This window comes from Echinops telfairi, unplaced genomic scaffold, assembly GCF_000313985.2.
Source record: "Echinops telfairi isolate 266 unplaced genomic scaffold, ASM31398v2 ScPeMD7_5;HRSCAF=22, whole genome shotgun sequence".
In the NCBI taxonomy this organism is placed as follows: Eukaryota; Metazoa; Chordata; class Mammalia; order Afrosoricida; family Tenrecidae; genus Echinops; species Echinops telfairi.
This window is the reverse complement of record NW_022103901.1, coordinates 30,951,285-30,963,214: the sequence shown is the minus strand read 5'-3', so window position 1 is coordinate 30,963,214 and position 11,930 is coordinate 30,951,285. Positions and strand designations below refer to the sequence as shown.

At 52.9% G+C, this 11,930-nt stretch overlaps 1 protein-coding gene across 1 annotated transcript in view; it reads right to left on the bottom strand.

Moving 5' to 3' along the window:
• The window catches only part of LOC101640057 (ATP-binding cassette sub-family A member 17-like), a 69,255-nt gene that overhangs the window by 1,075 nt on the left and 56,250 nt on the right, over positions 1-11,930 (bottom strand). Inside the window, exons 21-26 of the mRNA XM_045286033.1 lie at positions 11,094-11,252; positions 9,758-9,936; positions 8,973-9,089; positions 8,121-8,315; positions 3,320-3,507; positions 33-203 (exon numbers count right to left, since the gene is read on the bottom strand). Of these exons, the coding sequence (XP_045141968.1) occupies positions 33-203; positions 3,320-3,507; positions 8,121-8,315; positions 8,973-9,089; positions 9,758-9,936; positions 11,094-11,252 (1,009 nt within the window). The remainder of the gene's footprint in view (positions 1-32; positions 204-3,319; positions 3,508-8,120; positions 8,316-8,972; positions 9,090-9,757; positions 9,937-11,093; positions 11,253-11,930) is intronic.

Genomic DNA, 11,930 nt, shown 5'->3' with positions numbered 1-11,930 from the left:
ACAGCCCAGCCCCTCACTGAGCCCAGCTCTACCTGTGGGAGGTGATGACAATGGCCTTGCCGGACTCTCGGGCCCGCGCCACTGTGTCCCAGAGCAGGCGCCGGGCCACGGGGTCCATGCCCGTGGACGGCTCGTCCAGGAAGATGACTGCAGGGTCTCCGATCAGGGCGATGCCCGTGCTGAGCTTCCGCTTGTTCCCGCCACTGGAGCAGGGGTGGGAAGTGGTCAGGGAGAGGACTCCTCAGGCTGCAGAACCCACATGTCCAGCCCCTCTGTTCTACCCAACATGGCCAGCACCCTCCCCACAGGGCTACATGACTCAGTCTCCCTCCCCGGCAGCACGCACAGGGCCCTTGAGTTGCCTATGAGGGCCTCTTGGGGTGCTTGAGCGGCCCCTGGCACCACATCCCCTCCTAACACTTGGCTGCCCATGGCAAGAGCCACCTAGAAATGTGTTGGAACAAAGGCCTGACAATATACTTTTTTAAAAAAGGCCTGGCTTAGAGGGTTTCATTAGGGAGTTCTACCAGACATTCAGAGAAGGGTTGATACCAGTTCTGCACAGACTATTCCAGGCCCTAGAAAGGGATGGAATACTCCTGAACGTATCGTCTCAAGCAAGCAATGACCTGGTACCAAACTAGTCAGGGCCAGTCCTCAGAAAATTACAGGCATGTGTCTCTCAAAGAACAAAGACTCTCACAAAAACCCTAGCCCCCCAATACAACAATCTATCAGGAAACAGTACCACATGACCAAGTCGGAGTCACACCAGGCATGCAAGGATGGCTCGACATTAGAAGAAGAATCAAGATAATGGACAGGACAGCGCAGGACTAAAACAAAGGACAGGGATACTGCACATGGGCGCGTGCACTTGTGTGCACAAAAGAGCAGTCCCCGAAACCCCGTGGAGCACACATAGTCAGTTCTGACCCATGTGGGTCACTGAGCTGCCATCTAGCTGACACCTGGTCACTGGGTGTTGGGGGTAGAGCCTCCTCTCCTGAGGGTAAGGGCAGAGGTCACTGTGCTAACTGTAAACACACACACACACACACACACACACACACACACACACACACACTCATGGAGCCTTTCCTATGAGCCCAAGCTTGGGGCATGCACTCGTTCCATCTTCAGCAGACCCTGAGAAGAACTATGGGGAAAGGAATATGGTAACTTGTTTGGATGGAATCCAGCAGAGAAGACGTGGTGCTGAGGTGGGACTGCTGGGACACCTCAGTTTAGCCTGATGCCTAGGACACCACCCCATCTGGCAGGGCCTCAGTGGACCTCCTGGTGCTGCTGTGCCATGACCCCCAGCAGGTGCTGCACCCATGACTTTTGTAAAGTGAATCTGAGGACGCTTGTCCTGGTGGTGCTGTGTGCTTTGTGTTAGCCTGCTAACCACAAGGTTGGTGATTCAAATCCACCAACCTCTCTGTGGGAGAAAAATGAGGGTGTCTGCACCCATAAAGATGTGGAAACCGACTGGCTGCTCTGAAAATCCATCTTTGCATTGCTCCCGCTTTCTGGGTTCCGCTCGCTGCAGCCACCTCCGCTGCCACGGACTCTGGCTGCTCTCTTGTATGAAATCACCAGCGTGCCCCACCATGTCAGACGTGGCCGTGGGCACCAGCTCCGAGATCACCACCAAGGAAGGACTTAAAGCAGAAGGAGGTGGTGCAGGAGGTGGAGAATGGAAGACGTGTCCCCGATAACAGGAACGCTAATGAGGAAAATGGGGAACAGGAGGCTGACAACAAGGGAGACGAAGGAGAGGAAGAAGGTGGGGAAGGTGGGAAGAGGAGGAAGGTGATGGTGAAGAAGAAGAGGGTGAGGAGGCTGAGGCAGCTCCAGGCAAACGGGCAGTTGAAGATGATGAGGATGACGATGTGGACACCAAGAAGCAGAAGACTGACAAGGATGGCTAGACAGCCAAAGGAAAAGTTCAACTTAAAACAACAAAAGACAAGCACAAAGGCCACCGGGACCTAGTCACCCTCCACTCCCCGTCTCGTCTCAGAATCTAAATGCAGTCACCTAGTGGAGAGTCCCGCCCCGCCCACCTCGGGCCACCGCAGACACGCGCCCACCGCCACCCCACCAAAACCACACCGTGAATTTGCAGCAGGGGAGGCAAAAAGAACCAAAACTTCCCTGCTTTTTTTCTTAAAAGTACTTTAAAAAGGAAACTTTGTATTTTTTATTTACATTTTATATTTTTGTATATATTGTTAGGGGTCAGCCATTGTTAATGATCTCGGATGACCAAACCGGCCTTTGGAACAGTCTCTGGCCTACTTCTGACTCTACTTGTGGTGTGACCATGTTCATTATACTCTCAAAGGAAGGGGAGAGGGGGGAAGAGGGGGCAAATGAGGATCTGAAGCTGGGGGCTTAAGTGCAGAGGAAATGTTTTGAGAATGATGAGGGCAATGAATGTACAAATGTGCTTTACACAATTGCTGTATGTATGGATTGTGATAAGAGTCGTATGAGCCCCTAATAAAACGATTAAAAAAATAAAAAACAAAACAAAAGCAAAAACAAAAACAAAAAAAATCTCAAAGGAGTAAGAAAACCTTGTAAAAAAAATAGAAACAACAACAACAAATGCAATCTTATTCCGAGCGTTCCAGTAGCTGTTCTGTGCATGTACTATTAGTAGCTGGTCTGTATGAGATGGTTAAAAAGGCCAAAGGTAAAGGTTTCTTCTTCCTTTCCCCTTTTTTTTTGGTCTATGAAGTTGCTGTTTGTTTATTTATTTATTTAGGCCTGTTTAACGTATGTGTGAAACAATGTTGTCCGATAATAAACCGGAATTTTATTTTGCTGTGTTCTTAAAAAAAAATTTTTTTTTTTTTGGAAACCCTGATTTGACACGCTGGCAGGAGGTTTGAGTTCCTCAACAGAATGAGCCCCGATGGCACCGTGGTTGGCAGGTCTGTGGTCTGAACCCACCAGCTGTTGTGTGGAAGAAAGAGGTGGCCGTCTGCTCCATACAGATTACAGCCTTGGGGACCATGGGAGCAGGCCGCCTCTGTGCTAGAGGAGCACCGTGAGCCTGCATTGACTCGACGTGGGTCTGGGTCCTCGGTGACACGCCAGGCTCTCAGAAGGCCAATGCACTCTGAACAGGCCGTCCTCATGGGAGGGAGGGAGGAAGGAAGGACAGTGACCCCTGTGAGGCGCCAGGTAAGCAGGCCGTGTGTGGAACAGCCTGGTCTCCAGCCCTCCCTCTCACAAGGGACCCTGGCCCTGGGAGCTTTACCTTTGGCTGCCAGTGAAGGGGCCGAGGACAGCCAAGCCTCACCTGTAGGTCCTGACCAGCTTGTTGGCGTGTGACTCCAGGAGCAGGCCCTGCAGCGTGTTCTCCACACAGGCACCGATGTGGCGCTCAGGGATGCCCCGGAGCCGGGCGTACAGCACCAGCGTCTCCCGTGCAGTCAGGTGCTCCAGCAGGGCATCAAACTGCGGGCAGTAGCCGATGTGCTGCCGCACCTGAGGGCAAGGCGGCGTGGGGTCTGTGAGCCAGCAGGCTGCTCCTGGGGTCCAGCTCACCAGGGCTGTCCCAGGCAGGCTGGGCTCAGCCCTTTGGGTGGTGACTATTGGGCCAACATCTCTCTGCAACAGGCAGGGGCTAGAAACCCTCGGACCCCTGGCCCCAGGCCTCCTGTGGGCAGAGAAGTCAGTTCTGGAATCAGGGATTGTTGGGGTGTCACAGCCACTCATACCTTGTCCTTGTGTCCACCTGGGAGGAAGCCTCTGCCCTGGACTCCTCTCCACCCTCCCCCACCCCCAAGACATCCCCTCATCTGACCTCTAGGATCTGTACTCTGACCCCTGGGATCTATGCTCTGACCCCTGGGATCTGTACTCTGACCCCTGGGATCTATACAGGGGTCTTCAAGCCTTTCTCTTCTGGAACTGTCAGTGGGTTCGAACTGCCAATCGTTGGTTAACAGCTGAGTGCTTAATTGCTGCGCAACTAGGGCTTCTTCAATACCAGCTGGGGCAGAGGTGTCTTTAAGGAGTGTTTGTGATGTCCGGCCTGAGGGAGTGCGCCTCCATGCTGTGCACGGCCCGAAAGCCACCCCTGGCATCCATGGGCACAGGCGCTGCTCACCAGTCACTGGTGCTCAGCCCTGTCAGGGCTTCAGAAATGCTGAGCTCTTGGCGACACTCGGCGTGTGCTTCATCCCGGCCCTCCGAGCTTGCTCCAGGCTTGTGGAGATTCTGATTCTATCCCTGAGATCCTTGCTCCAGCTGCATTCTGCCTTCTCTTTGCCGTCAAGGGCGCCATGATAGTCGGGGACTAGGCCGAGCATGAGGCTCCCTGGCAGCCCGGGCACGGTGGGCTGCTGACCACAAGGCCAGCAGTTTGGAACCAACAGCCCTCCTCAGGAGAAAGACAAGACTTCCTGCTCCCATAGAGTTACAGAAACACAACTAAGTACTTACAGACATTTAATTTTTGATAAAGAACTAAAACACATTAAGTGAGCAAGAGCCAGTCTTTTCAACAAACGCTGCCGGAAAAACTGGCACCACTTTTAAAAGAATGAAACAGGATCCATACTTCATACCATGTACAAAAACGAACTCAAGAGGGATCAAAGACCTAAATCTAATCACACAATTATTAAGACCATCAATGAAAAAATTCAGTACCCCAATATAAGGGTACTGAATACACAATACAGAACATAATGAAAAATTAAGACTATCCACACTACAGAAGACAAATCACTGGGGCCCACTAAAATTATGACTTTCATGCACATCAAAAGACTTAATAAAACAGCCAACAGAGAACCCACAGATTGGGAAAAATGTTCAGTGAAAATACACCAGATAAAGGACTAATCTCCAGGATCGATAGAAAGCTCCTCCATCTTATCAAGAAAAATACAAATAACCAAATAAAAAACTGGGCACAAGACATGAATAGACAATTTACCAAAGATGACATCCAGTCTGCCAACAACCGTGTGGAGAAATGTTCGCGAGCACGAGCAAGAAGAGAAAGTACAACAACAACGAGCTATCACCTCACACTGTCATTTTTGGCAAGCTTCAATGAAACAGAAAACACTATTAGCTGGAGAAGACGTGGAGAGAAAGGAGCATTTTTACCTTGCTGGTGGGACTGTAGAACTGCACAATCCCTGTGGAACTCAGCGGGCGCTTCCTTAAACAAATGCAAACCCAAGTACCCTACGATCGATTGATCCAGCCATCTGTCTACTGAGTACATTCCCTAAAGATATCAGGACTACAACACCAACAGAGACATGTACACCTATGTACTGCAGCCATCTCCCCAATAGCAAACACATGGAAACGACCCAAACCCCCAACTCTAGAAGAATGGGTAAACAAGCTTGGGAACAGTCATACTATGGAATTTTATACATCAATGAAAAACAACGACAAACCCCCTTAAACACCACAAGACATGGAGAAAACTGGAAAACGCTATGCTTAGCAAACTCAGTCAAACTTACAAAGATAAATCTTTACTATCGTCATTGGTATCAGGAAAAACAAAGAAGAAAGGTGGTGCTTACATCGATAGCCAAGACTTTGAGGACTATGAGGAGGCCAGGCCGGGACCAAAACCCGGGAGAGGGGAAGGAATGGGAGGGGCGTGCCAAAAGAAGAGGAGGGTTTAAAAGGACAGTGTTGGTTTCTCTTCCGGAGACGAAATCTAAACAGTGGCTGGAGGGCCTTTGAAAAAAGAAGGAAAAGTAAAATTGAAATGCACTTGGGGTCTTCGGTGACAAACAAGTTCATCTCAACCAAAAACATTACAATCGTAGGGGAACCCACCAGGGCAGTCCTGCCCTGTCCTACCAGGTGGCTTTGCGTCTTTGGCATTGGGAGTTGATCGACCTCAAGCCCTGCTGTCCCAGGGGCAACGAGAGCCTGGAGCTCCCCTCGTGGCCTCTGTCTGCTGGCCGCCTGTCAGCTGACCTGCCCTCCCTCCAGCTGAGGGGTTCACATTCTTCAGCTTCTTGCTCGGAGGGCCTAGCCAGCAGGTGGCCGTGACTGACCTTCAGGCAGAGAGTGTTGTTTGCTCCAGACCCTCGTTCCTGGGCACCTGCTCCAGGTTGATGGCAGGCTCTTGTCAGTCAGGACCCTTTGCCAGGGGCACCGCTGAGAGGCCACCTTTGCTTGGAGCAGGTCCAAGGTTTGCTGAGGGCTTTCAGCCGTTGCTCTGGTTTGGGCACGCACGGCCGTATTCCACATCAACCGTGGGACTCCACATCAACCGTGGGACTCCACATCAACCGTGGGACTGGAAACTGTGCGTCACACGTGTGTCGCAGTCTCATTAGGGCGCGTCCCAAAAAGGTGCAACCAAAACAGGGGCTTCCGAGGACATCTGCGCGGCCAGTTCCATTCCACGCACAGAGGTCACTTTCGGAGGTTGGGGAAACTCTTTTGGACCGCCAAAGGGGTCAGCTGGATAGACAGAGGGCCATCATGGGCCTTACCGTGGAGACGTTTTTTAACACATGGAAAACTGAATTGGACAGTGGTGCTCGGGAATTTTTTTTTTTTTCATCACAACAACATTCTTTTTGCATTGAAAGGGCAGTCCCACAAGAGGACCCCCGGGAACGGACCCCAGCACCCTGCAGCCCCCATCTTGGCCCTTCCCTTCAAACTTCTCTGAGCCCAAACAGCCCTTTTGAGGTGGCACAGAATTCCTTAGGGGATGGTTGAGAGATGGAAACAGCTTCTGCAGGAGTGTGAGGACCCCGATGGGGGAGATGCCGAGGAGGGATAAGTTCCCATTTTGATCTCTTCTTGTGAGAAAAGTTTCTGTGAATGTTTAGCCCTCCTTTCCGACTGGCCCTCTTACAAGCAGGGTTTGTAAACTCCTTGGAGACAGACCACACTGCGTGCTTGTCCCTGCTGCAAGGAGCACAGCTCTGACCAGGCCCCAGACTGGGTGTCTTCTCAGCCCTGCTCTGGTCACACGGTTCTCCCACCTTCCTTTCTGTCTCTCTCCCTCGCTGCACAGTGGTGGGGCGTGGGCAGGATACTCGTCCATATGATGAGGAGTTGCTGGCAGGTGAGAATCATCTCTGGAGCCCTGGGCCCAGCGCAGATGGTTGTTAAATGCTGTCCAATTGGTTCCAACTCATAAGGACCCTCATGTAGGACAGAAGAAACTCTGTGGTCCGGTGCATCCAGGGCTATGTTTGAGCCCATTGTTGAAGCCGCAGTGTCAATCCATCCTGGGGAGAGTCTTCCTCGATTTTCCTCCCACTATGCCAAGTATGCTGTCCTTCCCCAGGGACTGGTTGCTCCTGACAACATGTCCAGAGTACGCGAACAGTCTCGCCGCCCTCCCTGGATATTCAGAAAAGGCCTCCTTGAATTGGTGAGGAGACGTGACAGAGCCTCGGGGAGATGGTGGGAGGGAGAGGAGGTCTGGTTTAGCGTGTTAGGGAGGCAGGCAAGTCTGAGCAGGTCTGGAGCACGGCTGCTCTGGGCTGGGACAGGGGGACCTGGTGACTCAAGGGACATCAACAGAAGAGGGGGGAGCCAGGGGACAGAAAAGGCCGTGGGACAGTGTATAGGATGAGCACATGAGGGCTGATGGTGCTGACCCAAGGAGCACCAGATCCCATAGCCCGGGTACAGGGCAAGTCGCGACGAGAGGAATCCAAGAAAGAGGTGCTGGGGACGGAGAGGAGGCTCGGAGGGCAGGGCAGGGTTAGAAGGAGCCCAGGTGACATCAGGGGTCACAACCGAGAGTCCCAACTGAAGGACTGGGTGAGGGGAGACCAGATTCAAGGTCCACCGGCTGGGGCTGCTGATCTGGACAGGGCGGGATATATGTGGATGTGTGCCCCCCACAGTACCAGGAGGTACAGGAAGGGAGGGGAGGGGTTTGGGGCAGCTGCTGGCTCTGGGATCTATTGGGCAGCTAGGAAGCCAAGGTGGGGGTGGGTGAGCCCAGAGAAGGGGTACAGGACCCCACTAATGGCCATATTTGAGGGTCAGAGATGAAGCTGGCCCTCAGAATGGACGCAGCCACTGACCCCTCCAGGACTACCTGTCTCCACTCCCTCACCCCGCTCTCCAGCCACACCCACCTCCCCAAGGTCTGAGTTGATGCTGGAGCCCTGGACAAAGGCATCCCCAGAGGTGGCGAACTCCTCCCCAGTCAGTATCTTGAAGATGGATGTCTTCCCAGCGCCATTGATGCCAAGCAGGCCAAAGCACTCCTGGGCGTGGACGGCGAAGGACACCTTGTTGACAGCTAGCAGGGGCACCTCCGTGAAGTACACCTGGGAGCCAGAAAGGCAATGTGCATGGGGTCAGAGGTCAGCCAGCTCCCCTTCCAAGGCCCTGAGCACAAGCCTCAGCTCGCCCTCCTCTCCTGGTCCTGAAGCCAGCAAAGTAAGTCCCTCTGGGGTAGCTGGTGGCCTGAACACCACCTGTAAACACCGGGAAATAGAGAGGCGTCCAGCAGGCTTGGGGAAAGGTCACCGAGTCCCTGGTTGCCTGAGCCCTACCCCCACAGGGCTCACCCTCAGATTTTCTGCTCAGTCCAGGAGAGAGTCACCCCGCATTTCCAACCTACCGGCCTTCCTTGCTTCTTGGGGTCCCAGGATCTTGTCCCTCCTCTCCCTCTTCCCAAGCCCTCGGTCAGATGGGTGCATGAAGGTGGCAAATCAGTTTCAAGCAGACTGTTTGGAGACCAGGACTGTGGGGTCAGCCCGGCACCATTCCACAGGCACAGGGTGTCTGTGGGTGCCGTCTCTGTGGGGAGCACTTGGAAAGGTAGTGGTCTTGCCGGGGATAGGTCAGGTGTCAGGTTGCTAACTAGACCGTCAGCACTGCAAACCCACCAGCCTCTCTACTCCCAGGAAGATATGGTTTTGGAAATTCTACCAGGTGCTGGCGGTGACAGAGTGCACTCGGGCTTCTGTTCTGGACTTCACCTTTGACATCTCCTTCACGACCAGTGGATGCTGCTCGCATACTCTCCCCAAGTGCGTCCGGATGGTCTCCCTCTCCTCGGCCACGTCTTGGTCTTCAGGCGCTGAGGGGGTCTTTTCCTGCACCCCAACAGGGGCCAGAGATGGAACGTGTGTGAGCTCAGGAGGCAGAGGCTAGGGACCACTGAGGACTGAGCTTCCTTGAGAAGGCTGTGAGGTGTTTGCCCACCTCCCTTCTCCGCACACTCACACACACTTGCCCCACCTCCCTTCTCTCTCACATGCACATTCACATCCCATCCCATCTCTCCTTTTTTTTCTGTCTCTCACATAACACAGGTCCCCCCACTTTCCCTCTCACAGACTCTAAATCTCTCCTTCTCGTGTGTGTGTGTGTGTGTGTGTGTGTGTGTGTGTGTGTGTGTGTGTGTTGGCTTAGCCAGGGCCCACTTTCTACTGTTCTCTGGGGAGGGTTGGCCTCTGAGGGAGAGAGTCAAACCAAGAGTGGAAGGAACGGAGCAGGGCCCCCCCTGACTCGGGATGTCTTGTGGAAAGTGGCTGCTTCTAGGAAATGCAGGCCCAGGTCCTGCTTGCTCCCTGGCTATTGTGAGTCCATCAACGTCTGCCGGAGAACCGGCCCACTGATGGAGGTTTCAGGGACTCAGCCAGACGCTCCTGCTTGTCCCCGGTTCACCCTGAGGTGGCACTCAGTGGCCTCCGGCTCCCTCTGATGCACACCACCGGAAAGACGCCTCTCCCTTGGTGGGGCTACGTGCAGGCCCACTCACCAGATTCTCCTTCCTGAAGCAGCTGGAGACCCTGGCTCTCAGCCTCCTCAAGGTGTTGTTCTCAATGAGGAAAAGGAGAACCAGGTACACAGGTCCGGAGATGGCCAGGGCGGTCATGTACTTCCCAATCCCCAGAGACTCCCAGGCAAAGATGTTCTCCTGGACCACGTATCCCTCTGCTGAAGAGGCACAAGCAGGTGTTAGCGCTCTCAGGGCAGCCCCCAAGCCATTATTAACTTGCACTTTGTGGTCAGGGGCCGTCGAATGACTCCACGGGTACCACAGGCAACTGAACCTACGTGCAACGGAAGGAGAGCCTGCCAGGTCCTGCGGCATGCTCACCATCGTAGGTGTGCTCGGGCCCACTGGTGCAGCTGTTGTGTCCATCCACCTGGTCCCAAGAGTCGTCCTCTTTCTCACCGATTCTCTTCCTCACGGACATATGTTCTTCTTTCTACTTTGCTTATGACGGTGTTCTTTTCATCTCATGTCCACAGGACGCAGACAGAGCCTTCCAAGGAGCACTCTGGCCGTATCCTCCGAGACAGGCTGGTTTGTTCTCCAGGCCATGGCATAGTCAATGCAATCTGAATGCATCCTTCTTCATACCTCTTCCATAGTCACTGTCGGCCTTCACAGGCACGTGGTGGAGTGATTGCAAAGACCCTGGCTTGGGTCAGGCCCAGCGTAGTCTTCAGAGTGACACCTGTCTTCTGGAATGCCTTAAGGTCTTGCGCAGCACAATTGCCCAGGGCAATAGGCTGTTGACTTGCTTCGTTGACTGTTGATGGCGGGTCCAAGTAAAAGGAAAGCCTCGACAACACCGCTCCTTCCTCCGTTTGTCACGATGCTGTCTGTGGATCCAGTGTGAGGCTGCTCGCTTTCCTCACATTGTGGTGTTACCCACACTGAGGGCTCTGGCCGTGCCGCGGGAGAAAGAGGAGGCCGTCTCTTTGTAAAGACGGCAGCCTTGGAAATCCCACGGGGCTACCATCAGTTGGAAAGGACCCAGTGGCAGTGAGTTTGGTCCTCGTCAGGTTTCCCATAGGTGACGCACAGAGATAGAACACAGACAGACACACAGAGACACAGAGACAGAATGTGGACGAGTAGCCGGGGTTGAGGGTAGGGAGATGGGAAGTGGCTGCCCTTGTTGGGTGGAGGGTCTCTTTCTGGAGTAAAGAAAATGTTCTGGCATGAGCAGAGGGCTGATGGTTGCCTAGCCTTGTGAGGCTGCTCAAAACCATAGGAACTAGACAGTTAAAAGAGTGAGTCTTATTATGTGAGTATCTTAGTAAAAAAAAAAAACCCATTAAGTGAGAATTCCAATACTCACAGGCTGAGATGCAATCTGTCTTGTTCAGCTTCTTGGTGTTGCAAAATTTCTGGAACCCAAAGTTGTAATATAGATTGGAGATAGCCATCCCCAGGCAGTGGCCCGGAAATACCAGGAAAGCATTGTCCAAGGACTGTGAGATGGTTTTATAGCTCAGATCTGTGAGAGGAACAGGAGATCTTAGCTTTACCTGCAGGAAGGAAAGCACACATCTTCTAGGATCAACTTCAGACCCCATGTCGCTCTTTAGCTAGTCTCCACCATAGGCTACTGTGCTCCTCAGACCCAATACCAGACACCTCATCAGTTAACCTCCCTGTAGGTTTGTGTTTTGTAAATGTCCTTTCATCTTTCGGTTTCCTTTGGCTCCAATTGTTTAAGCAGAAGACTCAGAAAACATGGTGGTGGTGGGGTGTGGCTGGATGCTCAGGTGGAGAGGGGCAGTTTGAGGCTGGAGAGGGAGGTGAGGTTTACGGATGAGCCAGGCAGCGGTTTAGTCTTGTGTGCCAGTTGTGGAGTTGCCACAGACTGGTAAGGACAGAGGCCTGGCCAATATAATGCCCAGAGACAAAACCACCATTCCTGAAAGATGTTATACGTGACTGTGTACCTGGAGATGCTAAGGGAATCCACCCAGATACAACTAGAAACAAAGGAGAGTTTGCTAAGTTCGTCTGGTGATCTTTTCAGAGGCCAAGAGAAGCCACCTAGAAAGTTCTTGCTATATGAAAAGAATGTTTGAAAAGTGTTACAAATGAGGAACAGAGCAGCAAGGGGAACAAAGCAATGAAGTCCCCAAGGACTCCCCAAAACAGACTTGGGGGCAAGACTTGACAC